Consider the following 21,347-nt stretch of genomic DNA (forward strand, 5'->3'; position numbering starts at 1 on the left):
TAGAGAAGCAAATGCAGTGAGCAGAAATGCCATGAATTCAAACAGTTTAAGCGTCAACGAGGACCCTCTCACACCTCTTCATCTCCAGCTAAGCCAACCACAGCTACAGCACTATGAAATGCCAGGAACTACAAAATTGAGGTAATTTTCGCGTTCATATAATTTCAAAGCAACAAATAAACTCTCATTATTGGGATCCTTGACTCTTGTCTTACTGAAAAACTGCAGGCTGTCGCTGCATTAGTGGAGAATATGCACACTATGCCATTAACCTCTCTTCTCGACCAAGTGTTCCAACTCACAAACATATGTTTAAATTATTAAAGACCAGTATTGTCAAATGCACGCTTAAGTCCTGAAATGAGGCTCAAAACGTGTTGACCGCTTCGCCTGGCGCAATGCGTGTTATTAGTGTCGTCATCAATGTTCTAAGACATACTTTTCTTTGTCAATGAACCTCTTCTAAAGGGGCGACACTAAGTTGTTCATATATTTGTAATTCATGCCTATAGTTATTAGTCTTGGACTTAACATATATATTTGTATTAGTTTCTCCCTTTGAGCCTTTTTTCATTGAAGCCCCACACTTTATTTGCGCTTAAAGTCCCATCGGACCTTAAGAGTTCTTTTGTGCTTTTTGCTTTTGATAACACAGTTAAAGACTCGTCTAGAATCCGTTGATGTCAGGGAAAAATGGTCAACTGACCTGATCATTGCAAGGATGTTTGCCTGCATCGAATATCTACCGAACAACCACCCAATCTAATGTTCCTTAACTGTTTTGATAGTTCATGCTTGTGATGCATATGCCTTTAAGTTAGCAATGCTTGTGATCTAACATTCAATTTAACTTCGACGATTAATGAAACTGATTCACAATAACCAAAAGATATCAGAAAATTAATTAGGACATGGAATTCTACAAGAAAGGAAAAATATACAAAGCAAGAAGAAAAGAAGCAAAATATTATATACTTCTAAAACATGGATACATTACTTATATAGTCATTGAATGATCAAGTCCATACATCAAACTAAACTTCATAGAACATTACAAAAAAAAAAAAATTACATTATGTGGGGGATTACCTTATCCTTATTGTGAGAACTGAGAAATATTTATACAAGTTAAGGTTACTTAAGAATCTACAATGACCTAAGGGGTTAACTTCCTATAAGAAGATAATTTTGTACAAACATATATACTTTTAAGAGCGCGACAAATAATAACAATAGTGAAATCTTCAATGATATTGTCGCGCATGAACTTGATCAACTCAAAGAGGGACGTGCAAGTTTGAGAAGAACACAACTACTGTTATAGTGAAATCAACACAAAAGGACATTCTTCAACAACTATATATATATATATACACCGTCACACATGAGTCTGACCAGCTCAAAAGACATCCTTCATCAACAACTATATATATCGTTGGCCTGATCAACAACCATATCAACCTGGTGCACACATGACCTTGATCAACTCATCAAGCATGACCAAGTCCAAAACGAGCACGTCCATTATAATAAAATCAATGCAAAGGACATCCTTCAACCGCGATGCCTTTAGCAGTAGGACAACTAGCCAAACCACAATATTCTCCACCAGTACCCCACCAATCAAGTTTAACATTATCAAGGAAGAAATATATAAAAACTCCCATAAATGCCAATCCAGCATCCAATGCAGCTGAGAGCACATAATTATACTTTTGCCACCACTTCTTTTGGTATTTGAAAATGAAGTAATTGAATATAATACCAAAGAAAATCCAACTATTGAAGTTCAAAGGTGTTGCTGGAGGCATATTTGCAGTTGCACCTAAAAGTACTGGAATGTTAATCAATTTAATCCAACTTTGTTTTGGGAATGCTTTGTGTAACAACCATACTACAATTGGTGCAAATAAACCACCAAGAAAGAACCAATTTTGTTTACCATAGTTTCCAAGTTCACCAAACATTCTTTTAGGTCCTACTAAACCCCATATAACCGATGCATCGAAAAATACGCGATTTCCTGGACATGTCCATGGACTATTTACTGGGAGTAATGCATCTTGGCATATATTATCAATGTTTGTTAGTAGCCACCATGCTACAGTCATGTTTATTGTACCAGCAATCAATGTTCCAAGCAACTGTTTCAACAACAACAAAAAAAATCAGCTTATTGAATATCATGTACAGTACTACAATAAAATAAGTAACTACGAATTAGACATACTGCACTATCATATATATTATTATTACCTATATTTTTAATAGATTACATATCTTAACACTAATTAAGAGTTTCCTATGTAATAATACATGTATTTTTGCTACCAAATACAAAAAAAATAGGGAGAGAGGTGAGCGAGATTGGGGAGGGAGGGCGAGTGAGATTCGTATGTATACCAGATACATGCGAATCACACTAGATGCACACTAGATACATGTATATGTATGTATGTGGAGTGATTCACATGTATCTGGGGAGAGTGGCGAGCGAGATGGGAGAGAGGCGAGGGAGGAGAGTGAGATTTGTTATGTATCTCAGATACATGCAAATCCACTTGGATACAATGTATCTAGAACAAATTACACCTAAATTTGACCCTATATATTCGAGATACATGTATCTAGACGTATCTAGAGGCACCAAAATCTGGTAAAATACGTTATATTGCAAACTAGAGTGTATCTAAGTAATTAGCTCATAAACTAGTAAGATTTATGTAAGTCAGTGGGTAGTATGAGTTGAGGTATCTAGATGCATGGTCCCACTGAAAGATGAGGTGTTCAACTGCATGTGTGCCAATGGAAGTCACATTAAAGTGTCTATATGTCACGGACTTAGACTTCAACTAATGCTCAGTGCAACGAGTCAGGACATATAGAAATAGTAAACGAGAACAAAAATAAGTAATTTAATTAATTAATTAATTAATATAATATAATACCTGAACAATGAACATAGATCTTGGAGGAATCTTCATATAATGTCCTAGCTTAAAATCCGATAAAAATGAAACAGCTTGTGCCATACTTATATACCCAAATGTTTTAAAACAAACATTGGCTATTGGTTTCCCTGGAATTATTAGACCAATAATATATTCTGTGATCACATTTAATCCTGGTGTCTGTCATCACAAGCAAAAATTTGTTTAGTAAAAAAATATTCAATGCACCAAAAAATTAATAATTAAATTAAAATTATACTGAACATGTTGTTATTGTAATATACAATCTAATAATTATCATGTTTGTTTAGTCAAGAAAACTTAATCGAGCCAACGAACAATTGGATTTAACTTATGTACACTTACAATGTGAGAACATTCACATTATTATTATTATTATTACTTTGTATATTTTAGATGACCTTATAATATAATATTCTTTTATACTTTGAGTATGTAAACGTTAAACTCAAAGCAATTTTACACTTATAGTCTCACAAAATATTGAGACAATAATAGAAAATGACAATCTAATTAATTATTACCCTCTCTGTTTCAATTTATCTGTCTTTTTTTTGTCTCCACTTGACATGTTTAAAACCAAGATTCAAATTTTTTCTTTACTTCTTAAACTACGTATCAAATACTCAAAATCAGTGATTGAGTCAAGATTTTCACTAAAGAGGTTCAAAATATGAAGAAGTCCAAGGACCAGGAGTTCAACATCTACTATATATATATACATAATTAAACTCTGTGTATTAAGTCAAAATCAGAGAGAGAACATTAATTACTTACCATGTTTGTTGTGGCTGTGATGATGCTTATAGGGAGAGTGAAAATCAAGGCAATGGCAGCAGCAAAAATAAGACCCCACCATGGAAGTTGAACTTGATCAACCCACACAATGCAAAGTATAAGTGATAAAGCCAATGAAACTACAAGCATTCCATGAAACCACCAGCCAGGAATGTCTGGATATTTTTTCATAAGTTTTGTGTGGATATCATCAGACTTTCCTGATTTATGTGAAGCTCTAAATCTAGAAATTATCTCCCTGTACAAATTAACAAGTACTATGAGACTTTCCGGCGTAAATTCGAATGAAATTAGGTTTCAATACAGATATCAGACACTGGGTGGAAAATTAAAAAATTTAGTACGTTCTTGAAGAAATAATGAATGATATGAATATTTTACCATGATATTCATATTTAATCGATGTTTAGTACGTAATAGGTCTTGAAAAATGATTTGATGGAAAAGTAATTAATGTTAAGGGTAAAATATGAAAAAAAAATTGTTTTTCCTGCTATGTTAAAAGTGACAAATAAAAATAAAATGTTTTTTTAAAATGTACATTTGCAAAGTAACAATTGTGTTAAACTAACCCATTTGAAAATATTTTTGTCAATTAGAGCAACAATTTGTGTTTATTAAAAAATAAAAATTAGCAACGGATAATTGGTAGCTAAACAATAAAATGTATCACTAATCCTATTTGTCAAAAAAAAAAAAACAAAACCTGCTTAACTAAGAACAATTTAGCGACGAAATTTGAAGCTAAAAGTATTTCTAGAAAAAATAAAAACGACTTCTTTCATTTCCGAAAAACAATCTTATTATATTCTATAACTACTTAAAAAAATACTTATTTTCCCTCCCTAAAAACTTGGTTAAAACACTTCAAATCTCATCAAAATAAACACTTTGACTTTTCAACAGCTCGACAGAACAAACTATTACTATAAAAAAGAAGACTTTTCAACAGCTCGATAGAACAAACTATTATTATAAAAAAGAAGACTATTCAACAACTCAACAGAACAGACTATTGTTATATAAAAAAAAAAAAAGACTTACTTTCCATTGAAGAGAGCAACTTGAGTGAGAGTAGCAATAACAGCAGCAAAATTCAATCCATAAGTAAGTGCAAAAAAAGTGCTTATATTAATCCTTCCTTGTTTCCCATAAGCCACTTCATCCAACTCAAATTTGTCATTAACAATTGTGTTAATATCATACTTTTGTCCTTGAGCATTAAACAAATGTGAAGACAATATTGGAAATGTCTTTGCATTGTAAATATCAAATCCCCAATATGAAATTGGTATCAGTACATAAACCACAGTGACATACCCCACTATAACATTGATAATTGCAAATAATGGACAAACTAATGGACTTCCAAGATATGATGCTACAACTGACCAGTCAAATGTAAATGATAATATCCCAAGCCCTTTCATTCCTGACCCAATTTGATGTGCTATGACTGATTTTGGGTAGAAAAGGCATAGTAATGAGATATTTGATAATGTTGGGAAGAGAAATCCAGGTACTATGTACCAAATGAAGCTACAAGCTAGAACTACTAAGAAGAATTTTCCTCTTGAGCTTTTACCATTTGCGTCTTTTTCATGTAGTGCCCTGTACAAAATTTCATATGTAAATTAACATGATATGAATTTAAATTAATCAGGTATTTAAGTAGTACCGCACATCAAATAGTTACCTGAAAAGAGAGACTAGAACCATATTACCAGGCCACCACATTTCTGCAGGGTCTACAACATACTTCCTCATTATCCCTGCCCATCCATACCCCAAAACCTGATCAAATACACCATGTTAGGTTAATAGGTATGAAGTGTAATATTTTTTAAAAAAATGAATATTTTTGCCACATGGACATTTTTTTAAAAATTTCCCCAGGTCGTTATAAATCAAGAAGAAAGTTACAAGAGGACTTGGCCTTAGTCTCTGATTACAACACAAGGATAAGCGCGATTTTATCCTTCAAAAAGAGGGAAGGTGAAGCTAGAAAATTAGACATTCCACCCCTCGCCACATGGACATTCCTATTACCTTAATAGTTATTGGAGTTGGGCCAAAAACCTACATGGGTTTCAAGAAATCTCCTATACGCTTTCGTCCCAACTCTAGTTGACTAGTAGAGTCAAAACTTCGTGAAGTGTGAAACTTTCCAACTTAAATACTAGACTTTGTTCGTGTGTTCAATCTCCCATGCAACATATAAATCATGCGAAATTCTATTTCCTAATATGTTGTGAAATGCAAGTCGAAAAAAAGAAAGGTGTAATGCATGTACACACGTGTGAAGAGTCTCAAATCATCCCTTTAAGGGATCAATAGTCTCTTTAACATGGTTTGGACAATCCTCCCCTCTTAAACTACCTTTTGCGAATGAGTCAAGCTTAAGATCTATTTCTTTAACATGGTATCACAACAAAATCCTTCCTAATTCTCATTTATGACATTAGCCCTCTTATCCACACACACCAGATGTCCAGCTTTGAACGTGAGAAGTCTCACATCGGTCCTTTAATATATATTATGAACAATCAACACCTCTTCAGCTAACTTTTAAGGTTCATTTCTTTTAACCACATTAAGAACATACCATATGTTATTTTGATGGAATTAAGGATGAAAATTACCTGAGTGGTAACAACAAGAACCCAACCAGCCACAAATGATATATTCCTCAAATAAAATGCCTTAATAATAGTCACAATTGAAACAGCATAAGCTGTCCCAGCACCACAATTTGCAAATATCGAAATCAAAACATGTTCTTTCATGTTAAATGGTCCTGGATTCAACGAAAACTCCCATGATCCTATCTTAAATTTCCTCGTAGGCAACACTTTAGCCATGACTTTTCCCAGTGGCAACGCCGCGATCTGAACAGTTATCATACTTATGCTCAATGGTTGTGTCCGATAACTGAAGAATGTATTGAGAAATGCCAGAATTGCACACGACAGGAGTCCGAGGAACCACATACGGAATGTCCATACTGGTAGAGTCGTGTCGTCCTGATTTGACACTGTCAACCTGATTGTCGAGACATAATATAATTAAGTAAATGAAATTATTAGCATGCGAGTAATATAAGTAGCTGTAAAGAATTTTTTTTTCTATCCATTTTCTATGAACATGTTTTATCTAGGAAATTGTGATATTTATGTAGCGATAAAATCATGTTTTAAACATTCCACTATATTTGTAAGGCTATAATTGGAATTTGTGATTTTTGTGTGGCTATTTAATGTCATTTAAAATGTTTTTCGAAAAAGTGAGTTGGTTTCGGACTTATTATTTTTTATGTTGGGTATGTTAGCAAAAATTGTTATCCTAAAAATATTTGTGTATAATTTAGAGAAACAATATGGGAGGTTAGGGTTGAGGGTGAAGATGAGGTGTCTTGGGGGGAGAGGACGATAGAAACAATATATATTTTGAAATGTCACTTGTGAAATTGTTTTCCCTACTTCTAGTAAGAAGTTATTTTTCCTCATTTTTAAAGGGCTTGATTTCCAAAAAGCAATTCAAATTTTTTGACCAATTGAACATGCAAAAATTAAAAAATATTTTCTTCCATACCAAACAGAAATACAAACTTGAAGTTAATCATTTCAAAATAGATAAAATCATTCTTTTTTAAAAAAAATAGGTTAAAATAGGAAACAATATCATACAAAATGGAACTTTTCTATCAAATAATTTAATGTTTCAGATGAGATGATCACATGATTCAAAACACACCTGACTTGTTCTATCGGAGAATTTTCATCTTCATGAATTTCTTCTTCAAATTCATTTTCTACGTCTTTCTCGACTCCCATGGCTTCAGTTACAATCAAATGATGTTAATTAGAGTCAAAAAGAAAAAAAGAGAATTTTTAAACTCTTCTTAAATTTTTTTTTTTTCCTTTTGGTATTTTGAGTTATTCAAATTGTTCTCTTTTCTATGTTGACAAATTTTCTAGAAATTTCTTTTCTACCAAACACACGAAATTTTGGAAAACTATTTTTGTCCTTGTGACACCCTCGCGTATAACCCCTGATCAAAGTTGAGTGATTTTTTCGTTACACAAATTTTTACAAAGATTTTGAATCCAATGCAATGCTCTTTATTTATTTTTTTCCTTTTTATGTTTTCCCTTTGACAGGGGCCAGGGAGGCCAAGGGGGAAAATATCGATGAGTTTTCACTAGAATATAGTTATGATTGTAAAATATATATAGGGCTAAAAATAATTATTTATGCGAAAATAATGCGGCTACATAGAAAAAACAGGAAAAATTAGTTGTGAATTTGAGATCAAAATATTTTGGTGAAATTAAAGTAATATAGACAAATGAAAATGGGCGTCATTTATGTATAATGACTAGATACAAGGACAAAAATTGAGGATTTTGAAAGGACAAATTCATTATTTATATCCATGTTAAACTTTTAAGGCCATACCATTAATTTGTTGTACTTTAAGAAATATGTTATTTTTAAAAAAAAATTGTATCTTACAATTTAAGTAACATATCTATATTTTGTATTGAAATTATGGAAATTAGTTCACCCGTTTATTATATGCTATATCCTCTTCTACTATTGGTTTCAATATGTATATTCGACTTGTCTGAATAAAATTATGAGCTATTAAGATTCTAATAATTAATAAGAAAGACATAAAATTTGAAATCCGAACTTGATTCTAGGGGAGAAAACAACAAGACATATGCGAGATTTGAACCTCCAATTTTACTTGTAAAGATGCACCTATTATCTATTGCATCATCGAATTTATTGAGTTTAAGTGCACACGTGTGTATTTAAGTGGTTTTGAAAAAATATAGACCTTACTATGTATGGTCGGTTGGTGCACACGAATTAAACACCCCTCCACGCTAGATACACCTTTGATGCGTAACATAAAATATAAGGTACTTAAGTTTATGTATACTTTTCCTTTTAGTTTGTATATCTTTTTATATTTAAAAATTACAACTTTTAAACTTTCTAGTATTTTAATGTTTCTAATTTGTATTAAAGCACAAATTTCAATTTGTTTAGAGTTTTATTTTCTAACATTATATACGGCTAAATCATGCCACGTAAATTAAATCAAAAGGAGTTATATTTCAGGAAATGGTCTTCCAGGCCATCCACAATTTTAATTTTTAATAGAAAAAATTAACATTATTCCTTTAATAGCTAGATTAGTTTGTTACTACTCCAATATAACTGATTCATATATTTCAATTTTATTTTGGTCGAAATTTTCTTACTCCTTATCAAGTATAATTCCAATGGATGAGATTTGGAGAGAATACAGTATACATAAATTTTACCAGAAAAATGATTTTCGATAGATCTTAATTCAAGAAGAGATGAAAAAAAAGAGCAATAAAAACAAGTGGAAAAACAACAACAAGATAATAAAATAAACGAAATATAAGAGACAAACACATAGCACAAATAACAATCACTACTACAAAAATATGAATATTTAATTGACACTCCCATCTAAATCCTATCAGAAATATGAAATTCTTATCTAAAAGTTTGTCAGAAACATTTCCGACAAGCCAATTTCCATTCACATATTTTAATACTGAATTTCACAATCTATTTCACCCCTCAAAAATAGAAACTACAAAGTAAACTACATTATAATAATTCAATAAAGATACAATCCTACCGATCAAAGATAGTATAAAATTAATATATGAATAACTCCTATCCTATTTACAAACAAAAATGGTATAAAATTAATACATGAACAATCAACTTATTCATGTATTAACTTTGCGTTTATCCAGCTACTAAACGACCCCTAATATTAGATCTCTTTAAAAATGAAGCTAGAAAGAGGTATTGAGGATGAAATCAGAAGTTAATCCACCATAAACAGCACCAATATTACCAATTATAGAGATCAATGCATATTCTTTGGTATTAAAATATCCTGGATTCAAAGAAAATTCCAATCCAATTAAACGTAAATAAATCTTCCTTTTTGGTAATTTCTTGCCCATAATAAAACCTATAGGGTACACAAACACCATAACCCATACCATTGACACAACACATTCTGATGTCTCATGAAGATAATATTTTGTGATAATTATCAAGAAAATAAACGATAATAATCCCAATAACAACACGCGAAATGTCCATACAGGTTCATCATCATCATCATCATCATTATCGACGTTTTCTTGTCTTGAAACATCTCTAGTGTTGAATGTTTCTTCTTCTTCTTCTTCTTGTAATTGTTGATATGTTGGGTAACATTCATCGATTGGTTTGGATCTTGGTTTCAATCGAGATAAACGGGATGACATTGTATGTTGTAAGGGGGATAAGAAAAAGTTGTTGACACTTTTTCGTTTATTTGTTTAATTGTCTGTTTTAGCAAATAAAGAGAAATTTATTATTTTCTTTCGATATCATTCCTAATAACAAATGTCAAGTAAAATGAAATCGAGGAAATATATTTTATAAGTACATTTTATTTGGGGGGTGAGAGGGGGAGGACAAGTAGCCATCCGGTTAAATTTTATGGTTCATTTTTTTTTTTTTAGAATTTTTGCCTTTTAATCTATTATTTTTTTTATTCAAATTTATATGACATTTTTTTTTTAATTTCTTAAAACAATATTCATCTCCTCCTTTTTTCGCCTAGAAGGTTGCACTAAAATAACATATTACAAATTTTAAGTTTTTTATTTTTCATTATCTACTTTCCAATATGAAGATTTTTTTAATGAGACGGTGATATATAATCTCAACTATTAATTAATACGATTAAAGAACTAGCAGACAATTAATTATTTTATAATAATATTTTTGTCATCTATCTTGATTTAGTTTTGATATTCTAACATTCTATATTTGATCTATAATAATACAAAATTGTTCTTTAATTTATCTAATATTCTATATTCAATATATATTAGTATATAGCTATTAACAAATATTTTATATGATGCATTTGGTGATGACATAACAACTAATACCACATATTCAAAAAATAAATAAATTAGTTATTAAGTACTTAAAAGTTAGTCCTCCTAATTTGGTCTACACACAATTCTTTTAAACAAGTTATTTGCCTAATATGAAAAGACATATAATTATAACCACACTACTTAATAGTGAAATTCTTGAGTAGCTTTAATGCAACTTGATTGACCAAAATTTTAAACTGATAAAAAAATTACACTTCAATCTCAAATTAACTTATGTGCAACATATTTATTATGGGGAGGAAATAGTGTGCAACTTCTTCATTATAGAGTAAGAATCGTTCGAAAACTATATGATAATCTATAAAGATAGTACATGTGTTGCAATGCAAGCATTTCCATTCATACCCCACGAAACACTCTGTACAAGTTCTTTATAATACAAAATAATTTATTGTTTGAGTAGGGGATAAAAATTATTCGCATTCTCAATTTTGTTTTAAAAATTGAACTTTCCTTCCGACTTTAAACAACAATCAAGCTTTCTCCTTTATTCTATTCATTGTCTATTTCACTCTTGTTATATTACATATATTTTAAATTGTTATTTGAGTGATAATATGAGAAGAATTAGTCTATAAGAGTATTAATTTTCAAGTTTAAGTGCTCCAATTTGTACTTGTATTATAACACGCATGTTTGTGGATCGAATAATGATAAAATATAATTTAATTGACAATGACTTACTTTATTAGAAACTTTAAAAATCAATTCATCTTGAAAAGTGATTTCTAAAAAAATATTTTTGGTAAAAAATAATTTGTGTTTGATTAATTAATTTATAAAGTACTTTTTAGCTACAACTAGCTAGTGTTTGACCAAATTTTTAAAAAGTGTTTCTACATGTAATTTCTAAATAGTATTTTTCAAAAAAAAAAAAAAAAACTTTTTAGAGAAAAACATTTTTCTTTCATCTTCTAAAAAAACAACTTTTGTTATTAATCAAACACTCCAATATTTTTGACCTCTCGAAAATTTGACCACACAGACTATTAGTTAAGCATAAAATAAAACCCACACCCTCAAGTCTCAAATCTCAATTATCTTTAACCAAACATCCAAAATGGAATTCTAAATAGACAACTAGCTTAATGAAATTTATCTTTTAGAGTTAATTTCATTGTACCACGCATTTCTCAAGAATGAATCCATCAAAAAAAAAATAAAATCAATATAAATCATCATGAATGGGGTTATTGTCGTTTCCTCCATTTGCATGATCCACATAGAGTCACGGATAGATATATATGGAGTAATTAATTCCATATTGCACATACTTTAAAATATAATAAAAAATATAAATATTTTATCATATTCGTATATCCGACGATCTATATGGAAGGACAATTTTGTTAATGCATTCCTCTTAAGAATGAAGAAGAAGAGAGATCTTAATTAATATATATGTAGTTTTAGATCTTAAGAAATGATTTGAGACAATGTTAAAGGAAAAACATAAAAAAAAATATGCTTTTATTTGGTTAGGCTAAATGTTATAACTAATAATTATCTATATTAGAGTGAAAAGTAAAAATAAAATTAAAAAAATGAATCTTAAACCTAACTTAATCTCAGAAATAAACTCATAGGATAAAAATTGTCTAAATTCATATAAGAGACTGAATCTCCCGTCCCTAACTGATGTGGGACACTTAACAACCTCCTCACATTCAGAACCGAATGTTTAGTGTGTGAGTAAGTCAATATGTAAGCTCAATATCATTTAATTATGAATTACGATAAATTTGACTATGATAAAGATAATGAAATGAAAGTAAATCTAAAAGTGATTGTTTGGAAGATATTAGAAACCGTGGACTACCCCTAGTTTCCTTTCCCACGTTATTGGCTAGAAAACCATTGGCTCATATTAAACTACGGCTCATACGATTTACAAATTAAAAATACATTTAAATTGATATCATCTTGAAAATGATTAATTAAGTTACAAAAAATCATTATGGCCTCTCAATTGAAAGAGAGAGCTACTCCTAATAACTTGACAAAATAGTAATAATAATAAGCAAATTCAAGAATATATTATCCATTAACAAAATTCATTCAACAATTTTTTCCCATCAAAATTAAATTTAGTAAAAAAACTAGAGACATTTTCCTGCATATCCAGCATTTTTGAATAGTGCCTGCTTTATTTCTTCTGTATTTGTAACTCCTCTTTGCTCCATTTCCTATCATCATATCACAAAAAAAAATAAAAAATTGTTCTAATTAAATTATTTTAGCAAATAAAGAGAGTTTTAACGAAATATTTTAACACTAAATATTAATCATAATACCAAATGTCTTGGTCTGAACAAGTAATATGAAGTTAGAAGTTAAGATAGCAATAGAAACTGATCGAAAGTGGAAAACATTTTTCTTGGAAAATATTTTTTCACGAACTAAACACATGAAAATTATTTGTTAACAAAAAAAAGTATTTTGTATAAAGGTGATGATTAAATTGTATACCTCATAGCAAGAAGCTTGCATTGCAAAATCATTGAAACAACTTATAACACATTGTTGAGGCTCTAGGCCTAAGGCATCTAGTGTGGTCAATGTTGATAGCAAAAGACTAGATTTGCTTGCACAATTAATCTCCACTCTTGTATCAATATTATTCCTCCTTTCCACATTAAACTGCATAAATAAAGGAAATAACACCAACTTATAATTTAGTACTATTGAATTGAAGTAAAACAAATATCAAAAAATGAGCTAAATCTAAGTATACATAAACACATAGTAATTTATTTTTTAGATAAATACAGAATTCGAGTCAAAGGTACCTTAGGTGAATTTCTGACAAACATTTCGATGGGCTTTTCGTTCTTGAAAATACTCATCAAGCTTAGTTGATTTGACCCTAGTTCCATTTCTTGTTGCAAATTGTTGATTTTCTCAAGAAGTTCCTTTGTGTAGTCGATAGTGTCCCCTAAGATTGACGTTCTATCCATCTACAAAGGTCAAAATTAATTATATCAGATCGAGATCTTGAACTTAACTCAATCATTATATATACAAGTCATAACATGAGAATTACTTATAACTATTTAGAGATAATTATAACAACTTATTGCTTAACTAATATTGGACATTTAACAAAAAAAATAAAGAAAAAAAGGTTCTATCTTTTAATTTACCTTGCTAATTTTAGGAACAATAGATCTAAGCATAGAAAGACGACCATTGAGCCTTTTTCTTCTTCTTCTTTCAGCCATTAAATTTTTAGAAGGCTCCCCATTCACCTTCTTTGTTTTCGCCTTTTTATCAAGGCAAACGCCAATATTGAAATTAGCAGGAGCTATAGCAGCTGACGATGCAGTTGATTGAGTTCTCTCCAATTTACAATCACCAAAATTTCCAACATCAAAGTATATTGATGAAAAATCTTCTAATTGGGAAGTAAAAGGGGAATTGAAAGAATTAGTGAGTTCAAGTGGAGACAATACATCTACTTTTTGTGTGCTATAAAGTTCACTATGTAGTAATGAATAGTTTTGGCTTTGGTCAATTGGAAAATTATTATAGTAGTCTTCAAAAGAAGTTGTAGTAGTAGAAGGAAGAGGAATTTCCCCAAAACAATCATAATTAATATTGTTACAATATAAATTACTACTACTACTACTATTTATTTCCATAGGTAGACAAGTACTTTCCCATAAATCACTTCTTAAAGCAAATAATTCATCTAATAAGAATTCATTCTCTCTATAATAATCCTCCATGTTTTTTTTTTTCTTAAAAAGAGGTTTTTGTTAAGAGGCTAATAAAAATCTATGGAGGATTGTAGTAATATGTAGGACAAGTATTGGAGAATATTTATAGGAAAACAAAACAAATGTACTACTAGTATATTATATGCTTTTAATAATTATATATCATCTAACAGAATAGACAAATGGAATCTGCTCAGCTTTTAGAAGTTGAGTTTTTAAAATGTATTTAATATGTAAATGACTAATTTAATTTGTACTCAGTTAGTGATGACTTTTAATATAATTTTGATTGTGCATAAATAGAGAATTAATTAAATTTGTATAAAGTTGAGCAAATAGACGTATGCGTCCTACGTGATATAATATAAGTAGGATGTCATACGTAAAATACAATTTTTCACATAAAACGTATGTGTATGCTTGTTCAACTTCATACAAATTTTATCTATTTGTATATATATATATATATATATATATTAATGCCTTAAAACTTTTTGCCTTAGCTCAGAAGTTCAAATAATTTGAAGTTTGTTCGCTAGTAATTAACTAGACTTCAATCTTTAGAATACTGATAAAATATTGATTAACTTGTTTGAGTATTATTTCAAGTAAAATAGTGTTTTTTCACTCATAAAATTTAAACTGATTCATTTTAAAAGTAAAATTCATGTATAAAGCTGTGGAAGGTAATGTTTGTTTCCTGCGAAATGAAGTACGACACCGTTCGAGTTTTGAGATTCAAATGACTTTTTTTTAACCATAATTTTTTCATGTCATTCAAATATTCTGAATCGTAAATTGTTGTGACTTATAGTAATTTTTACATAATTTCTAACTATGTAAATTTTATTTCTAAAAACTTGAAGTTCCTTGTCCAAATTCACAGTCAAATTAAACAAGTTTGACTCTCGAAATTCAAATTATGCCACTGAAACAAAGAAAGTAATTGTATCATATTAAACTCATCTTTGGTTTGTTTTTTTCTTGGCACAAGGATTGTGAGAAGCGAGTAGGAAGATACATAACCCTCTCACTAAAAATAAAAAAACAAATATGTATTTTTTTATATATATATATTAATGTATAATATATAAATGTTATACATGTTTTATACATAATAATACATAGATTTTATATATTTAAATAGTGAGTGTAATTATTTTTAGCCGAACAATTAAATCGGTAACTTATCCAAATCTTTCATAGGGGTTACACCGAAACCCTAAGGTGAAGCCAAAATATATGCATGCAAGATTTTAGGTCAACACAATATACAATAATAAAAATAATTAATACGTAATATTTTTCTTTATATATATGCCAGCTTATAGTCTCTGGATTCTACAATTTCATATTCACAAAAACACATTATACTCCTTGTCTGTACGGAAATATGATCCAGCTATAATTCCATAATAATTAACCTCCTTCAAGAATAAAGTAATCTATTTTTCAAATAATATGTTCTTTTTGCTATATAAGATTCGTGAGAGAAGACTGCCAAGGCAGCTTAATACGTAAGAGTGTCAAATGGGCGAATTATATTAATTTGGATCGTTTAAAATGAGCTTATTCGCATTGAAATGGGCCGAGTTAGGATGAGCGGAATAATAGATCATAACCAATTTTTTACCGAGTTACTATAATAAAATAGTTTTTAGAGGTAATAAATATTGACATTATTAAAGAGTGTCAAAGTCTTTACCGGCATTAGTTAATTGTCATTAGATCCAATGTCTCTATAGACTTTAGGGATATTTTACAAAGAGTGTTAACTGCCTCTGAAAGTATATATATATATATATATATATATAGCGGCAATTAGCGCTAAAGATATCTTGCTTGGGTATTTATCCTTTTTCCGTTTAAAAATATTTGAAGCAAGTTAAACTCTAAAATCTACTTGCTTGGGTATGATTTTACTTTTTAAAATTATATTAGCAAGTATACAATATAGAAATTGATAAATTAAACTTGAACCTTTTTTAATTTCTAAACATATATAAATAAAGTCCTCATTAGTGCAATTTGACTTTATATTAGTATATAAATGTGATTTCTTGAAGATTTTCTCATAAGTGAAATACAACTTTGCAGTCAAAATATATTGTGGGAGGAAAATGCTTGGGTTATCAATAGGTTTAAAATCTTGTGAATGAAGCCAAACGAATCTGATTCTGTTATGATTATATTTTAGAAGATTGCATGATTATTTCAGCATTATACTAATTAACTTGTATTCTTTATTGTGTTTTGAGAATCAAATGCAATTCAAGTTGTGAAATTTTTACTATAGGGTATGGTGCAGTGAATGGAGTTGTTTCTCCCTTACTCAGAAGTCTCGGGTTCGAGCCTTGGATATGGAAAAGTTCTTAATAAGGAGTGCTTTCCCCTGAATAGAGCCCTATATATGTGGCTTAAATCCAAATTAATCAAACTTTAATACGGATACCGAATATCGAACTAAGAAAAAATTAAAAGAGTAGTAGTTGTGTTTCTTTTTGATGAAATTGTGGTTAGATTTCGTTGTAGTGAGACTATGGAACAGCCAACAACCTTATTTTCAACACTTTTGCATCTTTAACTTCTTAAAAGATCATAGGTGGTTGGCCATATCCTTTCCTAATATACATGTTCAAATAGAAAATGTCTGTTAGAAATCAATAGTTCTCTATCGGAAACAATCTCTGTTTCCATAAAGATAGTAATAAGGTAATTTGCATATATCCTATACTCATCAGACTTTACTTATGGGATTACAATGAATACATGTCGTTTGCATATTGTAGAGACCAATAGCCAATTCTACGATAATTATTTTTTGTATAATTAGGTTATATCTAATTAAGCAATAATCTATTTTTGTATTTCCATTTCTAATTCCAAGAACCACAATACACTTAAAAGGGAAAAAACACTACTAGCTAGACACTTTAATAGTATTTATTCAACCATAACCACCATTATTGAGGCGTATAAAGCTCTAATCAAAATCAAGAAATCATGATCTGTCATAGATCCTTCAATATTTGTTTGACTCAGAGGCGGATTAAAGATTCAAGCATAGTAAATTCAACATCTATATTTTGTACCTTTTAAGTGAATTAACATATAAGGCCTAGTCTAAATTCATATGATTTGATGCACATGTTTTTGAGGCTCAATGTGACATAATCCAAATTGAAATACAAATTCATGATCCGTAAGCATATTAATTTGTCATTACTCTAGGGGTTATTGTCGTTAACCCCATTAACGAGGGGTACTATTAATATTAATTAAAGGTAGCATATTATATGCAACTAAACCATTGGCTCATTAATGCAATATTGCTTATACAATTTCTCAATTTGATGATTATGATTGATAAATGCTACACATTATATTAACTAAGAAACTAACACATGGATTAATATGCTAGTTGAAAAAATTTAAATCATAATTTATATATGAGAAAAGACATAAAGTCACCACTGAAGTTGTCCTGAATTTTTAAAAAGACACCTTAACTTTACAACCGTTAATTAAATTTTAGACGATTTTGTAATTTTTTAATTGAATTATTTATTCGGTTTCTGATTTTAAGATTTTAGCTAATGGTTAAATCAACAATCCAATAAAATTATACAAAAAATATCTTTTTATCTATGATTATAATGGCTTTAAATGGTAAATACAAACTCTAATAATGATCAAAAGCCGACTAATAAAAAATCAAAAATGAATTTCGTATCGATTTGATTATCAGTGTGCTTACGAACCAAAAATCAATAATACACAAAATCGGACCGAATCCGATAATTAAGCACCCTTAGATAAAATTGGCAACTTTAATCTCCCTTTTCCTTTCGCGTAAAGTTTACAAATAGTCATTTTTAGCCTCGGTAATTGAAACTTAATTACTATAATGGAGTTTCAAATTTTACTAAGTGAAATTTCTGAATTATTATCATGAAGTTTCACACGTGAAATTTCAACTTAATGATAATGGTTATTTTTTAAAGATAAGATCAAAAAGTGGTCAGTTGACGTTGTCTCCTCCTTGTTTTCTTGTTGTTGTTGTTGTTTTTGCACCGTGCATACCTAGTGGTCTCGGGTTCGAGCCCTGAGTATGGAGAAAATTATGTTAGGAGCGCCACTCTCGAATGGACCCTGCAGTGCATGATTTAAATTTATTAGTTGGAGCTTCAATGTGGGCTCCGGACACCGGTTGGGAAACAAAAAAAAAGAATGTAAAAAATCTCACATCGATGACGGAACTTTACGTATTTGGACAATTCACCCTTCTAAGCTAGCTTTTTGAGTCGATTTAGTCCAAGATCCATTTAACATTAAATTTTCTAACTTTTTTCTTTCTTTTTTCATAATTTAAAAATAAATGGAAAAATCAAAATATGCTTTACATGTTAAATCAAATTTCTTTGGTCAAATTCCAATCCTCATACTCATAATATCGAACAATATTTGAGTTACTATTCATTTCAACATGTACCTACCATTACAAGTTGGTTTTAAATTACTGTAATGTGATTGCTTAAAGATGCTCTCATTAGTGAAATACAAATTTAGTCAAAATAATTGACATATATAATGTTGGAGGAAAATACTAGAAATTTCAATTAACATATAAAAGATCTTGTGAATAGAGCCAAAATAATGTGATTTTGTTAGGTTAGAAGATTGTATGATGCTGCAAATTGCACAACTATTTCAACATTATAGTAAACCCTTGTTGTCTCCAACTTAACTGGAAGAACTTTACCAATATATTCAACTCCTCCATTATTTGTTGTACAACAATTAATGGGATATATATTAGGAAAAACTACCTCCTATTAAACATATATCCATATCATATATACTAATTATATATATTTTCAAATAATTACGTATCTTACCACTTATTAAGAGTTACTTATATACTATATATATATTGAGGAAGATACACCTAGATACATGTATTCTATCAGATACACTAAAATAAAGAGAGGCAAGTGAGATAGTCATGTATCCAAGTACATGCGAATCACACTAGATACATGTATTTGTATGTATCTAGTGTGATTCACATGTATCTAGGATACCAGATACATTGGATAGAGGCGAGCGAGATGGGAGGGGGGGTGAGGGAGGCAAGCGAGATTTGTTATGGATCTCAGATACATGTGAATCCACTTGAATATGATGCATCTGGAACAAATTACACCTGTCCTCATGTATCCCAAGATACATGAATCTGGACGCACCAAAATCTGGTAAGATTCATAATATTACAAACTAGAGTGTATCTACGTAATTAGTTGTTAAACTAGGTGAGATTATTATAAATTCCCTTTATATTATTGCCCTTCTTATTCTCTTTTTTACCATGCGAGATGTGGCAAAATTGATGGTACTCCAATAATTGACAAGAGATCTTGAGTTTCAAGTCTTAAGAAATAGGGAGGCGGGAGCACATTCTCTTAATAGATCCTACACAACACGAATTTGAATTAATCATGCTAGTAAATTTCGAAAATAAGATAAGTAAACAAAACCATTTTTGTCTGTAGTAATGCCTCTTTTGAAACCCTATAAAATCTTGAATACTAACTTAACTTGTATTTTGCTATTGCATTTTGAGAATAAAAATACAATTCATGATTTTGTTATCTTTGAAGAGATTGAGGTTTAGATCTCATTGTAGGGAGACTATGGAGCAGCCAACAACCTAATTTTGTACAATAATTTCTCAAAAGTACATATGCAAATAAAACTTATTCTCTTTAATTTCATAATTTGGAGACTAAATGCCAATTGGCATAGTTTAAAATTCAAATAAAAGTACCACTAGACACTTTAGTAGTCAAACCATAATCACCATGATTGAGGCCCTAGCTAGAAAGAGAATATTACAAAAACCCTAGTTCTCTTCAAGCTACATAATAATTGTCCATGATGCAACATTTTCCTCAAGGTATTATTTAATCCAAAATGATTCCTTTACATCTAAAAATGTTGGCATTTTGATTAATAATGGATCAAATAATATGCAACTACCAGACTTTGTTCAAGATTAGTCCATTTCTTGGAAATGTGGAGGTTATAAAAAAGGAAAAATTACCTGAATACACAACTTATTTTACTATTTTCTCTAAAATTCTCTACCATTTGAAAAAATTACAAAAATCTTAACTCTCTTTTATTCTCGGATACATTACTTTACGTAATGTATCGGTCGAATACATCACTTTACGCGATGTATCGAGACTACGCGATGCATCGGGGACGTTGAGTGATGTATCTAAAACTGAGACGCGATGTATCGGAATGTTGATGGATATATTCGAAACTGGGACGCGATGTATCAGGACATTTTGGGATGTATCAAGATTCCACCAAATTTGAGGGATTTATTTAATTTGGAAAAGAGTTAGGGATAAAATGTAATTAGCTCTTAACTCTATGAGATTGTGTAAAATTCCCTATAAAAAAATGTACTTATAGTATACGGGCTATGGGAAAAAATAATTAAAATTTACTATATAGTATCATTTTCAGATATTGTTATAGTTGAATTGTATGATCATTTCATCGAGTCGCTAGTTTTTCTAAATAAATTCTGACATATAGCTAATATTTGGCCATAAATCTTGATGAATTTAAAATTGATGGGCAAAACTTAGATCTCCGTAATTTTGATAACAAATTTCGACGAATCGCCAAATTTTGGTCACAAAATGTTGACGGATATTTTGTTCAAAATTAATCTAAATCTACTTCGAATCATGATTTCAAACTTGATTTTCAATTTTCTAATACCAATATTTCAAAAAATAATCGAATATTTTGAGTGT

The 21,347-nt window shown here is 29.9% G+C and overlaps 3 protein-coding genes across 6 annotated transcripts in view; all 3 read right to left on the bottom strand.

Moving 5' to 3' along the window:
• The window catches only part of LOC125819887 (probable rhamnogalacturonate lyase B), a 425,441-nt gene that overhangs the window by 39,955 nt on the left and 364,139 nt on the right, over nt 1–21,347 (bottom strand). The gene's annotated exons all lie outside the window — the stretch shown is intronic.
• Nucleotides 1,533–7,657, bottom strand: LOC125819930 (oligopeptide transporter 2-like). Its single transcript, XM_049499335.1, has 7 exons — nt 7,524–7,657; nt 6,413–6,812; nt 5,467–5,564; nt 4,815–5,381; nt 3,750–4,008; nt 2,949–3,131; nt 1,533–2,144 (listed from the first exon to the last, which is right to left on the bottom strand). The coding sequence occupies exons 1-7, from the start codon at nt 7,601–7,603 to the stop codon at nt 1,536–1,538; spliced, it is 2,196 nt and encodes a 731-aa protein (XP_049355292.1). The 5' UTR covers nt 7,604–7,657; the 3' UTR covers nt 1,533–1,535.
• LOC125819909 (transcription factor bHLH93-like) lies at nt 12,892–14,520 on the bottom strand. The gene is made up of 4 exons (XM_049499315.1): nt 13,936–14,520; nt 13,582–13,749; nt 13,262–13,432; nt 12,892–12,978 (listed from the first exon to the last, which is right to left on the bottom strand). Exons 1-4 carry the CDS (start codon nt 14,518–14,520, stop codon nt 12,892–12,894), a joined length of 1,011 nt encoding a protein of 336 aa, XP_049355272.1.

Source organism: Solanum verrucosum, unplaced genomic scaffold, assembly GCF_900185275.1.
Source record: "Solanum verrucosum unplaced genomic scaffold, falcon-dt-bn FXZP01000229.1, whole genome shotgun sequence".
NCBI classification, from domain to species: domain Eukaryota; kingdom Viridiplantae; phylum Streptophyta; class Magnoliopsida; order Solanales; family Solanaceae; genus Solanum; species Solanum verrucosum.

What these genes read in the sequence shown, in the direction of transcription:
- LOC125819930 (XM_049499335.1), bottom strand. Translation starts at nt 7,603, where the DNA reads ATGGGAGTCGAGAAAGACGTAGAAAATGAATTTGAAGAAGAAATTCAT. An exon ending in TCTCCGATAGAACAAGTCAG is followed by an intron (nt 6,813 to 7,523) that starts GTGTGTTTTGAA and finishes CTCGACAATCAG; the next exon opens with GTTGACAGTGTCAAATCAGG. An exon ending in GATCTATGTTCATTGTTCAG is followed by an intron (nt 2,145 to 2,948) that starts GTATTATATTAT and finishes TTGTTGAAACAG; the next exon opens with TTGCTTGGAACATTGATTGC.
- LOC125819909 (XM_049499315.1), bottom strand. Translation starts at nt 14,520, where the DNA reads ATGGAGGATTATTATAGAGAGAATGAATTCTTATTAGATGAATTATTT. An exon ending in TTGTTCCTAAAATTAGCAAG is followed by an intron (nt 13,750 to 13,935) that starts GTAAATTAAAAG and finishes TGACCTTTGTAG; the next exon opens with ATGGATAGAACGTCAATCTT. An exon ending in TGCAAGCTTCTTGCTATGAG is followed by an intron (nt 12,979 to 13,261) that starts GTATACAATTTA and finishes ATATGATGATAG; the next exon opens with GAAATGGAGCAAAGAGGAGT.